General features: G+C 50.5%; 5 protein-coding genes across 5 annotated transcripts; 2 read left to right on the forward strand and 3 right to left on the reverse strand.

Annotated features, from left to right (window-relative positions):
* Nucleotides 1–1308: 1308 nt before the first annotated feature.
* PV10_03688 (uncharacterized protein) lies at nucleotides 1309–3354 on the forward strand (the record flags this gene model as incomplete). Its single annotated transcript, XM_016368172.1, has 1 exon — nucleotides 1309–3354. One exon carries the CDS (start codon nucleotides 1309–1311, stop codon nucleotides 3352–3354), a length of 2046 nt encoding a protein of 681 aa, XP_016223960.1.
* On the reverse strand, nucleotides 3097–5032 carry PV10_03689 (uncharacterized protein). Its single transcript, XM_016368173.1, has one exon. It carries the CDS (start codon nucleotides 4714–4716, stop codon nucleotides 3553–3555), a length of 1164 nt encoding a protein of 387 aa, XP_016223961.1. The 5' UTR covers nucleotides 4717–5032; the 3' UTR covers nucleotides 3097–3552.
* A 274-nt stretch (nucleotides 5033–5306) lies between these two features.
* On the forward strand, nucleotides 5307–7723 carry PV10_03690 (uncharacterized protein). The gene has a single exon (XM_016368174.1). It carries the CDS (start codon nucleotides 5377–5379, stop codon nucleotides 7198–7200), a length of 1824 nt encoding a protein of 607 aa, XP_016223962.1. The 5' UTR covers nucleotides 5307–5376; the 3' UTR covers nucleotides 7201–7723.
* PV10_03691 (uncharacterized protein) lies at nucleotides 7041–9432 on the reverse strand. The gene is made up of 6 exons (XM_016368175.1): nucleotides 9050–9432; nucleotides 8524–8996; nucleotides 8238–8466; nucleotides 8122–8186; nucleotides 7894–8069; nucleotides 7041–7843 (listed from the first exon to the last, which is right to left on the reverse strand). Exons 1-6 carry the CDS (start codon nucleotides 9284–9286, stop codon nucleotides 7551–7553), a joined length of 1473 nt encoding a protein of 490 aa, XP_016223963.1. The 5' UTR covers nucleotides 9287–9432; the 3' UTR covers nucleotides 7041–7550.
* A 646-nt stretch (nucleotides 9433–10078) lies between these two features.
* Nucleotides 10079–14784, reverse strand: PV10_03692 (uncharacterized protein; the record flags this gene model as incomplete). Its single annotated transcript, XM_016368176.1, has 1 exon — nucleotides 10079–14784. One exon carries the CDS (start codon nucleotides 14782–14784, stop codon nucleotides 10099–10101), a length of 4686 nt encoding a protein of 1561 aa, XP_016223964.1. The 3' UTR covers nucleotides 10079–10098.
* Between the last annotated feature and the right edge of the window lie 2093 nt (nucleotides 14785–16877).

Raw genomic sequence — 16877 nt, forward strand, 5'->3', positions numbered from 1 at the left:
CGAGGGCAACCTCTTGCATAGGTACCTACCTTAGAAATGAACCTCATAGATGCAGTTAACGTGGCTGACGGATGGCCTTGCACGACATGAAACTTCCTGCTGCTAATGCAGCGCGTTTGTCCGTCCCTCGCTCCTTCCTCGCCTTCGATCTTGGTCCTCCGCCTGCCTAGGCCCAATTCTAGTCGAATCCGATCCCCTTTGCCGTGTCCTTGCAACCAGACTGCACTTACTGACGAGACATTCTTGCTTGTCACCCGTACCCTCACCATGCAATCCTCTCTCTTATCCAGGGGCCAGAAGCTTCGAGGTCACATCCGAGCCTCGGGGTCGCGCGTCAGTCGTGACCGCTCCCGTGGCAAATCTCGCGTACGCCGGCACCCTTCTCCCCATCTGTCTGCCACTCTCAAAAGTGCTCAGCCCCGTCGTACACCTCTCAGTCGACCACCAGCGTCTTCCAACGACCTTTCCAGCCAGCGACCATCGAGTCGAGGTGTTGAAGCCGGCTTTGATCTGAGCTCCAACGACGACGTCCTAGACCACGTCATCGTGGCTATCGATGTCCGGGATAAAGATAGGGTGGGCTGCGCCTGTTATGTTGCAAGTGAGGAAAAGCTCTTGTGTATGGAGGAGATTGGCGGACTGGGAAGCAATGATATTATCGAGAAGTGTAAGGACATCCGGGGAAAGCTGCGTGGCGCTTCTCACGGTCTTGCAGTGAAGTTTGACTTGCAACCAACACATCTTCTTTTGTCCAGCCGTGCAGACTCCATCTCGAATGCAACACAGGCTCAGCTTCGACAGGGCGACAGCCTCACCCACCCAGGTAAGAGTCACCGCAATCAAGTCTAGTCAGTGATTGAGCCGGCACAGACGATCTGAATCAACCACTGCCGTATCAAGTCAATGTCCGTCCCGCATCTGATTTTGCCATCGAATCCTCCGTCGACAAATTGTTGAGTCTGTCATGCGTTGTCAGAGACAATCATCGAAGCGTCTTCCTGGCTCCAGGAGATGCTCAGACGCTCGACGAGAGTATGCACCCACAAGACCTGGGGATGACCACGAAGAAAGGCATCTTGCTTCAGCTCTCTTCATGGCTCGATCTTTCCAATACCATCAGCATCGGTTGTGCCGGTGCCGTGATTTCCCACTTGCAACGGACAAGGCATAACGAGCTTGTCTCCAATGATCCCAACGCACCTCTCTTTGGACGCGTCTCGAAAATAGAGATGTTCAGCTTCAAGGGAACCATGTACCTGAGTCATCCTCTTCCCGCAGCAAAAGTAAAGTGACTAATCGAAAAACAGGATGGTTAACACAGACACTCTAATATCGTTGCAGATCATCCAGCCCGACACCCACCCGAACACTTTCAACCAAGGTCCGGGATCATCGGCACCGAAAGAGTCGCTATCTCTGTTTGGGCTGTTCCAAACCCACGCCAGATGTCCACAAGGAAAGGCTGAGCTCCGAAGGATCTTCCTTCGTCCGAGCTTGGACAGCCAGGAGATCATTGATCGTCTGGACTTCATCTCAGTCTTTATGCGGCCCGAAAATCAAGCATCCTGCGCAGCCTTGAGCAAAAGCTTGAGTAAAGTGAAGAACATGAGAACAGTCATGGCTCTGCTCCATAAAGGGGTCGATGGTGGCAAGCAAACCCAGAACGTTTTCACAGGTGGAGTGTGGGCATCTCTGCTCGCCTTTACGTACCACACCATCGACATGGCTGATGCCTTGATGGACGTGCTTGGATCTTCCCAACTACCTCTCGTCGTCCAGGCCCTGAGAGTCCTTGACCGAGCACGTTTGCATGTAATTGGGAAGAAGGTCCACGACGTGGTCGACCTTGAGGGTTCGGCTGACCAACATCGAACTGTAGTGAAGCACGGGGTGAACCAGGATTTAGACGAGATCAAGAGCTTTTATGACGGCATGGAAGACATCCTCTCCATAAAAGCCATCGAAATTGCCAGGGCCATACCACCAGACCTTAATCCACCACTGAATGTGGTGTACTTTCCTCACCTCGGCTTCCACCTGACTGTTCCCCGCGACACCGTCACGGGCAACCCTATTTACTGCGGCGACGAACTCGGATGGAAACAAATGTTTTCCACACCGGCTCAGGCATATTTCAAAGACCACAACATGGTTGAGATGGACCACGACTTAGGCGACCTATATGCCGCAATTTGCGACCTTGAGATTGAAATCAGCTATAATCTTGCCCAGACGGTCTTAGAGGATGAGACGCTCCTCGTGACAACATCGGATATTTGTGGCAGCTTAGACTGCCTCCTTGCCCTAACTCACGTGGCCATTCAATATAAACTTACTCGGCCTGTGTTGGTCGATGAAAATGTTGTTGAAATCAGAGGCGGAAGACACCTGTTGTATGAGCTGACGGTACCATCTTTTGTTCCCAACGACACCCTCCTGCGGGGAGGATCGGGACATGAAGAGGATGCCCAGAGAACTGAGAAAAGCCCAAATATGATACTGCTGACCGGTCCCAATTACTCGGGCAAGTCTGTCTACCAAAAGCAGGTGGCTTTGACGGTGTACATGGCCCAGGTGGGTTCCTTTGTGCCAGCCGAGGCTGCCATTCTTGGGATCACAGACAAGATCTTCACGCGAATCACAACCCGCGAATCAGTGTCTAGGACACAGTCAGCATTCATGATTGACATGCAACAGATGGCAATTGCATTGAATTCTTGCACTCATCGAACCCTCGTGGTAATTGACGAACTGGGCAAAGGAACCGACGCGTGTGATGGCGTGGGGTTGGCTATAGGTGTTCTCAACCACCTTCAGGGGCTGGGATCTTCGATGCCAAAGGCTATCATGGCCACGCACTTTCACGAGATCTTTGACATGGTTTGCTTAGGAGCTATGGAGCATCTGTCACCGATGCAGATGGAAGTCAAAGTGCGTACCGGCCGGCCAGGACATGACTTTGGCACACGAGATACGGTAGCTGCAAAGAACTCTGATCAGCACGGCAGTGAGGTAACGTATCTGTACAACCTTCGACCCGGACGCAGCGTTGCGTCGTACGGCATCCAGTGTGCAGCCATGAACGGCATCTCGCCTGGAATAGTGGAGCGAGCATGTCAGCTTGCACGACTGGCAGAAGGTGGAGAAGATTTAGTGTTGACCTGTTCGGCATTGAGCGCTAGTGAAGAGGGAGAATTGGAAATTGCGGAGGACACTGCTAGACAATTCCTCGCATGGGACCTCGACGCCCGAGGAGAAGGTAGACACGACCAACTTGTCTCCATCTTAGAGGAGTCATTGGGCATTGTGAGTGAAGAGGCGAGTGATACGAATGTGACTAGGCTGAGTGCTTGAGTGGGACAATGAACTTCGGCTTTGGAACAGGGAGAGAACTGCTAGACCGGTAGCTCTGGCGGAAGTTTGTCCATTGGACTGCTCACACTGAACTGTTTGATATGTACCACCAGAGCAGTGGTGCAAGTAGAGATGCTAGAGATGTGGGCTGGCGAAGCCAATACAGAACAGCGTCCAAGCGCTGTGCATATGTCTTGACTAGGTACTAGGTGCCGGATTCGCAAGTTTGGTGCCCGTTGACGACGACCCGTGCCTCTTTCCCCAGGTGCGACATTTGGCTAGGATGTCTGGCAAGGCGAATAAGATGGCGACACTGCCCAAGAAATTCCAAAAGACGTCTTGTATAGACATGCGCAATGTCCCACTCATGCCCACTCCGCGCATCAGATGGCCCAAAAAAGCGGTGGTAATCATAAACTCACCCTTCTCCAACCCACGGATGGTGATCTGCGCCACCTCGTCCGGTGTCTGTGGTTTATCGTCCTTTTCCAGTTCCAAGGTCAGAAGTGGTTTCAACTGTGTCTCATTCTCGAAGCCGGGGGAGGTGATACCCATCGGAAGGACAATGTGTACTTTGATATCGGCGTCGGAAGATCTAAGGCTCGCGGATTTCGATCGGCGGGCTCCATTGTAGACCTCGACTTCTTGATGCAAGGTGTCGGCCAAGGCACGCATAGCTGCCTTGGCGGGGGTGTACGGAGCATAGCCAGCGATCGGCACAAAAGCCAATGTACTTGACGTGAAAATGATATGTCTCGCTTGTGGTGAAGTCTGGGCCTTGGCCATGGTGGATGGAGTTGATCCCTTCCATAGATTTAAGGCGGCGTGAGCCATGTAGGCAGCACTCCAATAGATTGTGTCCATTTGACCACGTAATATCTCAATATCAGCATCGGCAAAGAAGCTTGGATGGCAATTTCCGGCGCATAGAAAGAGGAGATCAGGAGGCGCGCTAGAATTCCATTCCGTGACCCGGCGAAGAATCTCTGGGGCAGAGGTGGAAGAGCGAAGATCGTAAGAGAGGCCGAGGAAGCGCTGGGAAGAAGGAGAGGAGGCAATGGAAGTGAGTTGTGACACCGCGGACTGGATTTTGGATTCATTTTGGGCAACAATAACGACGTGGGCGCCATGGCGCGACAGCTCGTGGGCGAGGGCCAGGCCGAAGCCCTGCGAACCGCCAGTCACAATGGCTGTGCGACCCCTGATGGGAAACTGATTTATCCTGGAGGTGAACGGCCACATTGTAGGGAGGAGGACGTAGCGCAGGAAGACAATAGCGAAAAAGGTGAAGGTGTAAAGTAGATATGGATTTGAGGCGTAGAAATAGTGTACTATTGGTTGAAGAAAGTTGTTTGAAGACATCAGGGTGTTGGTTAGAGTGCAGTCGAAGCGCACAAGAAGAGATCGGAGGAAATTCGTCTTACGGACCTGGTCCGTCTTATGGCTGCGCAATTTTGAATGGTGAGATTCAAACACTTTTTGGAATCAAGGGAAAGGGGTTGAAGGACTAAGGCATGCTGGATGTCTGACCAACGAACGGTGGTTGGCTGACAGACGTTGAAGACAAGGATAGAAGGAGACCGGGCTCAAGGTTTCTGGTGGAAGAGTAGAGCGAGCCTGGTATGCTTTGACTAGAGCTGGTTAAGAGTGGGTGATTAGACCGTGTCGTCGATTGTCATTGTCGTTGTTATTGTTGTTTCGGCTGTCAGCATCAGCGTACGGAGTATATGAGGCAGGGGGCCCCTCGGCCTGCATATGCGCCCGCGCCTGCGCCCGCGCCCGCGCCCTTTTGAGATGCAAATAATAGAGAGCCACGGTAGACCACGTGAGAATATAGTATCTGACTCATGTTACGCCAAGACTGCATATGTTATGACTCGCATCGCATGAAAAAAGTTCCTTGACGTAGGCACATCTTGGTGCAATCCTTTGTTTCTCCAATAGTACACATTCTTTGCCTGGCGCAGATCTCGGGAAGCCCTTCGAGGATTCAAAGGGGACGCCTGTGTCACGGATCTCATCATGGCCAGGAAACGCAAAGGCGACAAGACCAGCGGGGCCCCTCGTCCTACATCTGATCCTGACCCTCTAGACCACTTCGACGATTCTGAGGATGAATTCTACGCCGGCAGAGACCAAATTTTGCTTGCAGAAGAACCTGCAGCGAAGAGACAAAGGTTACTCCAGGAGCAGGAACATGATTTGCAACCAAGCGATGAGGAGGTTTACGATTCAAGTCAAGGTGCAGGCAGCGATCAAGATCTGGCTTTGGATGACGAAGAGAACGAGGAAGAGGAAGAGCAAGAGGAGAGACTCTGGGGCTCCTCCAAAGCCGACTATTATAATGCTGATGCCATCGAAACCGAGATAGACGCCCTTGAAGAAGAGGCTGAGGCTACTCGACTCCAACAAAAGCAGCTCAAAGGAATGACAGATGCTGACTTTGGTTTCGACCAAGCAAAATGGATCGACGACAAGGAGCCACCTCAACCCCAGCAAAGGCCGCGTACCGTGGAGAAACTGCCAGAGTTTAAGATTCCAACCGATGCCACTCCGGAAGAACAATCACGTATTCTGACTACGAGATACCCAGAGTTCAACCCTCTAACCACCGACTTTCGGGAATTGCAGCAAAAATACTCGCAACTAAAAGAAGCAGCGGGACTCAGCCTAGAATATTCAAGAGACTATCAGTCTGAGGCCCCGCCTGTCGCTGTTACACAGTTTCGTGCCCTGTCTGCATACCTTGCTGCAGTGGTCATGTACTTAGCCATTCTTACCTCTTCCAAGTCAAGTGTTGCCTTGCCACCTACAGAGCTGCGAGATCACCCAGTCATGATTGATTTACTCCGTTGTCGACAGTTATGGCAAGATGCAGAGGTGTTGAAGCCATTGTGGGAGCCTGCCACCTCGGACCTGTCTCCTTTGTTGGCTAGTGGGGAGAGCAAAGCCACCGCAACCCCGCAAGACGCAACAATCACACGCCAAAAGCAACAGAAGAACGGTAGCAAGAGGCTCAAAGCCACCAAAGTCTTGCCCAGTCCCAGCCCAACCCCACCTCCGAGAGCGTCCGACTCGATCGTCGTCAAACCCAAAAGATCTCGGAAAACTAAGCGCAATGAACTGCAAGACCTTGTCAACACGACATTGCAGCATGCCACGACAGATGGCGACTCTGACTTTGGTGACGAAACTCCACTCACCCGTGAGGAAGCCGAGGAGAAAGCCAAGCGGAAGAGGTCACTTCGGTTTTACACCTCGCAGATTGCGCAAAAGGCGAACAAAAGAGGTGCAGCATCCCGACAAGCCGGAGGAGACGATGATGTGCCACACAAGGAACGTCTTCGAGACCGGCAAGACCGTTTGTTGCGCGAGGCTGCGGATCGAGGCCGCGCAAATCCCCAAGCCAATGAAGCTCTGGGCCCACATGATGAGGATGACTTTGACGACGAGCACATGCTCTCCAATAATCGAGTCGATGATGACGATGATGATTATTACAATACGCTAGTGTCGAATTCCAAGCAGAAGAAGCAAGACAAAGCCGCCCGTGCCGCTGCGTTCACCGAGGCGGCCAAACAAGGCGCCCAAGTCTATGCGGAAGAACAAATTGGCGACGACGGCAAGCGCAAAATCACCTATGCCATTGAGAAGAACAAGGGCTTGGCGCCGAAGCGGAATAAAGATGTACGAAACCCCCGCGTGAAGAAGCGGAAGAAATATGATGAGAAGATGAAGAAGTTGAGCAGCATGCGCCAGGTCTACAAGGGCGGCGAGGGCAAAGGTGGATACGGCGGCGAATTGACCGGTATCAAAACCAACCTCGTCAAGAGCGTAAAGCTATGATAAAGCTCTCAGACCACCATTTAAACTTCTTGTTTCACGCGTTCGTTGAGTGTGCTTATATTTCCTCCAAAGTTTTCATGCCATGTCTTATGCCGGCAAATGGGCCATCTTCAGTTCCTTCTCCGCATCCCTTGTCTACAGCAACAAGAGACACAGGCGACCTTGGGGCGAGACAGTCCTCGAAAAACACAAGCCGAAAGTAGTACCAACGCATGTTCTTTCCTGAAGGAAGCACATGGCTCTCTCGAACACGATTCCTCATACTGAATCTTGTTTGCGGACGAATCCTGCATCTTCAGATCACGTTATCGTCGTGACCGTTACCATTAGGTCCGCCCGAATCCATTGATCTATCGACGAATGAAATCGGCAGACTTGCAAGGCGAAACATGAATCTGCCAGTACTTCCTCAAGTACCCTGGCAACTGGTGACCGGGTCTGGGGACATCATAATCTGGATGTGTGATGCATTCGGCCAGCAACCCAGTCTTTTGGCCACTCTGCTGATAGAACAGAAAGCTTCCGGTGGTTTCAACGTATTGATTAACACCTTGACGTGCGTCAATGGTGGAACCGGTGGTCCAACTGAGCAGAAATGGCGCAAGGACTGGTGCGTCGGTCACGGAGGGATGCGAGGTCCCGACTGCGATCAATTAGTGTCATGCATGCATTTGTCAACAATATTGTCCATACGTGAGGTCAGAAACCATGCATCCGTGGCCCTGTCTAGCACTCCCCTCACCAGATCCTTGACGACGTCGAAATGTGGCCGACCAAAGAACAGTGAATGTCTGCGTGACCAAGAGTTGGAATGAATAATTAGTGCTGGGACCTGGATGTCGTCGTTGAGACGCCCGCTAGATTTGCCGCTTGTTGAGTACCAGTCAGCAGGCGCTGCCTAGAGTAGTGTGAAAGACTTACGGATCGAGGGCTACGACTCCCTGGAATGGAAGATCGTGAGAAGGTCCGTTCTTCAACAAGTGTAACTGTCATACATCAACCGCAAGTTACAACGCAGGGGAAAGACTGCAACCTACCGCAAGCGTCGCCCCAAACGAGTGTCCGCCAATAGTGGCGTTGTTGACGGCCAGACGGCCTTGCCAATGTTTGAGGTCCTTTCCTTCTTGTCGAGGGTTGTCAGCGAAGACAAGATCGCCGCGCCCTTCGTTGATGTGACGCAAGACTTTGATCGTTTCTTCAATTTCGACTTGCCGGAAGTCGAGTTGTGCTTGCTTGAACCAATCGCTATCGAGGTTTGAGCCATTTCTGTTCAGGTCAGCGTGCGTTATGGACTGTGGTACGAGCATTATTTATTCATCGTACATCAAGTGGCTCGAAGAAAAGGTGAGACGGTCGACATCCTCCACCCCTTTTTTCATGATGACGGATCCCGGGCCGCTCCCATCTCGGTGCTCCACAGCAACCACGACATAACCACGGCTGGCAATTTGGCCGAGGTATTGTGTATATTGGGTACGGGAGCTGGCATAGCCGTGGGAGAAGACCATGACGGGAAAAGCATCACTGGAAGACAATGCCATAGGATCTGTTCTTTGCACCTGTAAAGGAGTGCCGTGCAGTGCAACATCGACCTGCGCCGGAATCTGGGTACTTCCAACCGCAAGCCACAGCCCAAAAGTAAAGATGGAATCGGTCACAAAGTTGCTGATACGGACAAAGCGAGCATAACCTGACCCTACAATGCCCAGGGGTCGAGGTACCCATCGATGGGCGGGCTTGGAGGATAAAGCACCTTTGACGGTTGGATAGTATATGGTGAAGAGGACCGTTTCAACCTGTGTCTGGAATCAATTCGAGGAGGGAGATCCAAAATCCTGGAAACACTCACCTGAAACGCAGGCTGTCCACCCTGCTTGAATCTTGCGTCTCGAACAACCCGCTTCTCAATCGGCGACTCAATATCAATCGCACCGACACCATACTCGCCTCTGTATGCCGGTAGCCTGGACGAGAAGACCGGGGATGCAAAAAGAAAGCAGTATGTTAGATAACTCGCTACCAAGGCACCTGCGATATAACGCCAGGTCAATCGAGGTCGTAGAATCAGTGGTAGATGCATCTTCATCGAGTCTGGTATATGGACCGGCTTGGTCCCGGCCTCTCCTTCGACCAAATGCCAGAAGTTGGGAGAGTGATCAATGTGTTGCAGCCCAAGCGAGAGCAAAATTTAACTAGCACTTCCAGTATGTCAACCCTCTGAATAAGCGATACGGACCCCCAAGAGTTCGCGTCTGCCTGAATCCCTCACAGCACGAAAACGTTTATCAGACGTTGTATGATGACATCATCGTGGCGATCCAAAAGTCAACTAGCCCCCAAGATATATGTCGCAAAGCATCCGCTTGTTCCGCACATACCGTATATGTATATATCTGGATGATGAACCAATCAACCTATCACAGCGGCCCAAAATTACAAAATGCTACTGTCATGTCCTCTTGCGTGGTCACAGCAATGCATTATCCTTGACGCGGCTTGACGATTGGATCCTGTCAAAGGAGGACGTTTCAATCCTGTAATCTGGGCCAGACTCACTATCGGAGTTAAGGGTGTCCGGTGGTGGCTAATATCCGACAATATAAATGCTGTGATACCGGCCGTTGGCATCAGAGGAATGGTCGAATTGGAAACCACCACAGGAAGCGTCTCGCTGTTGTTGAACACTATGCCCACTTACAGCACAGCTAATGGTCATACATCTGCCCCGGCTTCACATACATACACATTTCTCACAGGGGCAATCTCTCATCCTAGCCACTTATTCGATCTTTGAGCCAAAGAACCGCCGGAAGACCCCTAGCAGCTATATCTAGACTAATTAAACCGATCCAACCATCATCATACGTGTGGTATCTTCCATCAATCTATTACACTATACTATGTCTTTTCTTCCTCAACACGATGCGTTCCAACCACTGTGAGGAATACATCTTCTAGGGTCGTTTCGCTGAAGGTGTAGTACCGTATTTTGAGTTCACTTTTGTTGAGCTCCAGGGACTTCAGTAAAATGCCGCCAGTGTTGGACAACCGTCCGTCCGCTAGCTGTACCATCTTTGGCACGATGAAACGAAACTGCCCATGAAGTGAAGTTGTCTGCTTCTCGGCAGCTGGAATGTTGTCAAGGAACCATTTCTCTACCACGTCTCCGTCTTCATCGGTCATATGAGGACCGTCGACATGAACAAGGTGCACGTAATACGCGTCGCCATGTCTCTTCCGCAGCGAATTCGTGGTGCCGACTGCAAGCATCCTTTTAGCAAGGATGCCGACTCGATCAGACAGAGCTGAAGCCTCTTCCATTGAATGTGTTGTGATCACGAGTGACCGGCCCACTTTGATGCCTTCCAAGGTCTTCCACATGACACGCTTCGCAACGGCATCCATTCCCGACGAAGGCTCGTCAAGTAGGAGAATGGACGGGTTACCAATGATGGCAATTCCCAGACTGAGTTTACGCTGATTCCCTCCCGACAACCTTGCGGCTGGGCGGTTGCGGAAGGCATCCAGTCCAACTGCGGATATCACTTGATTTACGTTGAAGTCGACGTCTGCCACTCCACGTACTTTGGCGTAGAATTTCAAATGTTCGGTCACGGTCATCCTGTCCATCGCGTCGAATTGCGGACACACACCTAGATGTTGTCGTGCTGTAGCCTTATCTGTCCTGATGGAAGCACCCTCAATCAAAACATCACTGGTCTGCGAGGAGGGTCGAATGTCGCCTCTGATTAAGCCAATTGTGGTCGACTTTCCTGCGCCGTTAGGGCCCAGAAGGGCAAACACCTCGCCATGCTGCACACCAAAGGTCACGTCATCAACCACGGTATCTCTCTTGAATCGTTTTGACAAATGGAGAAGCCTCAGACCGTCTGTCGAAGTTTCTGCCCGTGAAGTTTCTTCTAGGACGTCTGGTTCAACGTTGACTGTGTCCTTTTCCACGTCTTTTCCGGTTCGCATTCTCCCGATTCTTCCAACATGCGGTCGCCAGCCACTATCATACCAAACAAGAAAGGCATATGCTGCCATAGTTTGTAGAGTCAGATAAAGTATAGGTCCTCCGTATACTTCAATATTGCCGGCGTAGGATATATAACCTTGATTTCGACAAAGCAATTGTGACTGGTTCAAGCCGAGCAGTAACGCCCTGACAAGGTTGCCAGAAGGAGTTAATAGACCGTAGGAGAACTGCACTGCGTTCAAGCTCCTGAGCAAGGCTTCAGGTTGGCTGAATGTAATGAGAACCAGATAAAGAATGAAATAAATCAGCGCAAATATTGCCTGTCCGCCCGCAGCAAATGCAAATGCGGCTAGTTGTGAAGTGACGAATAACGAAACGATATAGACGAGGAGCGTGGAGGCTGTACCGTAAAGGAAAAAGATAACAAAAAGATATCCGGGTTGGAACCATAAGTTCGTGGTGCCCACCAGCAGTGCGATAGAAGCTCCACTTATTACGAGCACAAATAAGCCATCGAATGCCGCATTTGCGAGCCACAGAGGTGCTGCCCGAACGCCATTACTATAGTGAAGAGCTCGCACCTTGCTCAGCCGCTCAAAAGTCGGGTACAACGTGAAGAATCCGCACGCAGCGCACATGGAAAAGGTGAAGTATAGGACCAGCTGTAACGAGTCGCCTGTGCTGGCGGCTAGAGGGAGCGCAAACGTCGAAAATTGACTGATGATGTCAATGTTGGTTAAGTATGAATCCAGAGCGATCTTCGCAAGAGCAGCATACTGCGCACCACCATTGGCCCTGTAGGCTAGGAGTGGTGGGTTCTCTGAATCAAGATAGTAGCCACCGGGGACAACACTAGAGTAGCGCGTCTGTATGTATGACTGAAAGGCATCAAAATCAGGCATTAGTGCCAGCCGGCTTGAGTATTGAGCATAAGCAGCAGGCAATCTCCCAAGGTCAACTTGGTTTGCCGGCCCAATTGGGACGTCGAGCCCCCACCAGAAATCGAGTGCTGGCAGTGTTGCGACATTGGGATTGTTGGCGTTCGCACCGAGGGTGCAAGACAGTCCCTCGAACCCCGAAAGAAAGAACGTGGTTAACCCAGCAGTGAGAACTGGTACGATGACTGCGAAACAATATGGCAGGAAGTTCCGCGATAGAACCCGTACTCGCTTGCGAAAGACTATCCAAACTTGCTGTAGAAAGGTAGTCCCTGTCCCTGTTGCGAGATCCTTGATGCCATTTGGAGACATGGAGTATTGGGCGATCTTTAGGCTGGAGGCTTTGGCAGTAGCCTTGAAGACAGCTGGTGTAGATTGAGAAGAACGATTTTCCAATAGGACCTGCTCGTCGTGAATCTCGTCTGCGAGTTTCAAAAACACATCTTCAATCGACGGTGACAAGACCTCGTAATCTCGGATGCCCATATTTTCGAGATCATTGCACAGCTGACTGGCCTCTGTGGCATTTCGGAGGGTGAACTCGAAACCGTCAGGATGTTCTTGGAATCCATGTCGCGATGCAAAGGCTCCAGGTACGTTCCAATTTTTCGAAGTAAGAACTCGATAGCCGCCGCCAAAATCATGTTTTAGCTGCGCTGAGGTCCCAAAAGCCCGCAGAGTGCCTTTGGAAAGCATCAAGATATTATCCGAAAGCGCATCCGCTTCATCAAGCGCGTGTGTTGCAAGAAGGAATGTCCTCTTTCCTTTCTCTTGCAACAGAATCTCCCATAGCTTGCGCCGAGAAAGCGGATCCACGCCGGAAGATACTTCATCAATACAGCAGACTTGGCTACCACCGACAAATGCGATAGCCAGCTGCAGTTTTCTTTTCTGACCGCCTGAGAGCGTCTTGGCCTTTTTATACGCCTTCAATTTCAAATCACACGCGGAAATGAGATGCGTGATGTCTTCTGATGACTCTGGTTTTCCCTGTGACTTGAGGCTGCTGAAAATTCGGACGTGCTCAGTGACAGTGAGATCATCCCAGAGCACATTCTTTTGAGGACAAAGACCGAGACCCCCCGCGCCATCAAGCTGAATGTTGCCCTCTGTCACTGAATGTACGCCTGAGATTGCTGATAAGGTGGTGCTTTTGCCACTCCCGTTGGCGCCGAGCAGCATTATGATCTGACCCTTAATGCCAGTAAACGACAGTCCGTCCACGCCTCTGACAACGCTTTTACCCCATTGCCACCACCTTGGTGAATAATGCTTGCTCAAATTGTGGACTTGTATCGCAGGCGATTTAGGGCCACCAGGTATGCGGAGACTCCTATGTTTTCCTGAAACACTGTAGGCAAGAGATTCAGACGTCAAGGCCAACAAAGGATAGATAAAAAGTTGAACTCCAAGAAGAACGAAGAACACGTATCCTGGAACAGAGTTGCGTCCATTAAATGGTGGAGACCGTAACAAATCTGCAGGTGTAAGTGATCTCTCCCAGGAAGCCAGAAAGATGATGAATAACGTATAGTTGACCGAAGGAAAGATGAGACTAAGCGCGATCGCAACAGCATTGGACCTGACGATGAATTGAGCAATAATGGCCAACACCAAAGAGATGATTAGAACCGTAATTCCAGACAACTGGGATCTGCGGAAAAAGGTTCCGACAAAGAGCGCATAGCTCGTAAGGGCCAGTCCTGCCAGTAGATGGTATAAAATAACTGTCGTTGCGTCGGTGTTCTCAAAGACTAGTCGAGCAACGATGGCACCGATGGCAAGAAGCCCTGGGATATAGACGATATCGAATGCCAAGTGTTTTGACCCAAGCCGTAACATCTGCCTCTGCCATTGATGACGTGTAGGGATCATGACGTCGATGAGCTGAGAGATGCCACTTTCACGCTCAGCAGAAAGATTTCCTGGCAAATGATATGCAACGCCGCAAATGCCGATGAAGAAGACAACACCCAAATAATTGACCAAAGCCCGCATGAAAAAGGTCTGAATCTGGTCATCTCGATCTTGTCGTGTCTGGCTTGTGAAGGGATATGTTCTTATTTGACCTGGTAAGGTGGACTCTGATTGTGCCGCCAGCTGAGAATTGATCGCTTGAAGGAAGGGGAGAATAAAGATTTCAGCATCATTGTCATCTTGATCGATAAATACTCGCTGGGACAGGCCGAAATCCGAGATTGCAGTATAATTCCAGGTGCCGTCGGGTCCTTCTGATGGAGACGAATGGAAGCTCGCCGCGCCGTAACAACTCGATGTGCCGCGAAGTGAGCTTCGACATACTTCAAACAAGGATTCATCAGACTCCAGCAGATGTGTCTGGACTCCAAGATCAGAAAATGAAGTGACCAGAGAGGTGATGACATCCTCGATCTGGCCGCCATAGAATCCATTGTTGACAAAAGCCACTGTGTTACGGCCTCCTAAGCTTACCGAGCCATTGAACACCTGGCCAATATCACGCAAAAGGCGAGGCTCTCCGACTCCATATACTGAAGGCGGAAGAAAGAAGTTCCGGACATAAGAGATGAACCACATGTAGACAATTGGGAGGGCCAAGGCCCTCAAGGCGGTGGAAAGCCATCTTCTTCGTACAATGATCAAGAGATCTTTTCCAATGAGGGTAGCGGCCTGGCGGAGGAGCGGCATGTTGTTAATTCTGTCCAATGTCCTGAGAACTGAATCGTGCAACGAGGCGCTTGCCGTGCTAGCTCTGTGGTAAGAAAGGTGAAAAAGGTGGCATTAGTGGACTAAAGCAGTTTCATCCTATCCTACGGGGGCCGATTAGTGGATGTTGAAGTATAGAGCTTTGGTGAAAGTTGCCTGGAAGATGCTGAAGAATGTTAGTGGAGGCTGGATTGTGTCAAGACGACAGAGATCTTGTTCATTGACAACCTCCAGGAAAGAGGAAAACCGAATGGCCAATGGAGGGCCTTGTAGAACATTGGTGAGATAGTCTCCAGTACCACAAAACGAGATTTGCGATGATTCATGAGACTGATCATATAGGTTGTTTCCGATCGACTAAAGGAAAGTACTAGGTATTTGTGATCTCTTGGGTGCTTGGGGAGGCGTAGCAGAGACGGGATTGCGCACTCATGGCACTATACCTACTACTGTGCACAGATGCGACTCGCTGGCGTGGGGCGAGGCTGTGCAAAAATCCATCAAAGACCGATACTGGTCGAAGAATCGTCCAATTATGCTGCATGTTATTGAGTCTTTCTTTGATCAAGCCTTTTGTAGCATCTCACAGCCAAGATATATCTTCGATAGCCAAGAGCAATCGTCGTAATTGATGACGCGAGCTTTTGCTTGCCATTGGTGGCGCAGGGGGGCATGGATGGAGGAAGAATAAATCTACAGTGAATCAATACCGACTGATATGCAAAGTGGCAAGCCATGGGGCAAGCACAGGCATGATATATGATCCGCTCTAGAATATGATATGATCATTATCACGTGACAATAATCCGTTGTCATCGCCAGCAGGGGAAGTTTTGCGTTTGTACAGGCGCAACAATCGGTAGACATTTATCGATTTTCTTGGGCAACTGTTATCCAACGCACCACGTTCCTTAGGAAACGCACCAGGCTTGGCAGTCACGTGACCCGATAATCAACGCACCGCGCTAAACACCAGATACTTATTCTGCGCACTGGGACTATTTGCATCGATCTCACGCAACAACGAGGCAATTATCGCGTTTTTTGAATAAGTAGATATCTGTTCGATGATGTGCTCGACCGATTTATATAGGCTTCGTGAGATTTGCTTAAGAAATGGTGGAGTTCTTGAGAGATGAAGTAAAACTTGCCCGGATTGGGCTAGGCACCCGCGCCAGAACTAATGCCTAGTCTACCCCAGTTACATGAGGCTAATCCACCAACTTATATCGGCCAGGATATCTCAACCACGAATGAGGTTGATGATTATCTATTTTCACAGCTACAATTCTATGACTCTACGGAGCAGGATGATGCCTTTCTCGCGGTGGGAGATACCTAATTAATCCAGTAGAGGCAAGAGGCGGAGTTGCTCTTATTGCTCTAGGCCAATAATAGTAGACCCGAGGAGATACAGCCTTTAGAGAGTAGGCGCTCTCCACGTAAGCCGGTTCCTAAGCGGCATTTTGACGAGGTTTTTGGATAGCTTATCTACTGCAACTTCTCATGTATCAATATCATCATCTTCCCACTCATCCTAGTCAGTTTCATGCCATTCCAACAGCTATGGCGCCGTCAGCATAAACTGCGAGTGCGTTGAATAAGTTTTGGCATTGCCCGGCGCACCGCGCCAAGTCGCGCTAAGTCACGTGAGTGCGTTTCCTAAGGATTGTGGTGCGTTGGATAACAGTCGCCATTTTCTTGGACTAAGTAGGGTCGGTCATATATACTTCACTTCCAGACCCTCCAGATCGTCCTTTGCTTTCCACTGTTCCAGCAGTTCTAAGAACTTCAAGGCTCCGCCACCATACGACGCGTTTTTCGCAGCTCGGGCGTTGAGCCTGCCTTCATTGTTATAGTACCCCGGGGTGCATTCTTTATTGAACGCCTCTCTCAGCTTGCCCATCTCGATAATTGTATCTACCCACTTTTCCTCGGCCTCCTGCGTCGGCTGGAATGTCTTGATATTTCTCTTCTTCGCCTCACTGATCATATAGGCAAAATGATTCGCCTGTTCGCCTGTGACGTGGATAAAGTTCGGAGTCAGTGCCGCCTGGACAATCTGAACAAAAAAC

Source organism: Exophiala mesophila (genome assembly GCF_000836275.1).
Source record: "Exophiala mesophila strain CBS 40295 unplaced genomic scaffold supercont1.3, whole genome shotgun sequence".
NCBI classification, from domain to species: Eukaryota; Fungi; Ascomycota; class Eurotiomycetes; order Chaetothyriales; family Herpotrichiellaceae; genus Exophiala; species Exophiala mesophila.

Coding starts and splice junctions, on each gene's coding strand:
- PV10_03689 (XM_016368173.1), bottom strand. CDS start 4,716: ATGTCTTCAAACAACTTTCTTCAACCAATAGTACACTATTTCTACGCC.
- PV10_03690 (XM_016368174.1), top strand. CDS start 5,377: ATGGCCAGGAAACGCAAAGGCGACAAGACCAGCGGGGCCCCTCGTCCT.
- PV10_03691 (XM_016368175.1), bottom strand. CDS start 9,286: ATGAAGATGCATCTACCACTGATTCTACGACCTCGATTGACCTGGCGT. Junction 8,070..8,121: donor GGAGTCGTAGCCCTCGATCC/GTAAGTCTTTCA, acceptor GTACTCAACAAG/CGGCAAATCTAGCGGGCGTC. Junction 7,844..7,893: donor TGCATGGTTTCTGACCTCAC/GTATGGACAATA, acceptor AATTGATCGCAG/TCGGGACCTCGCATCCCTCC.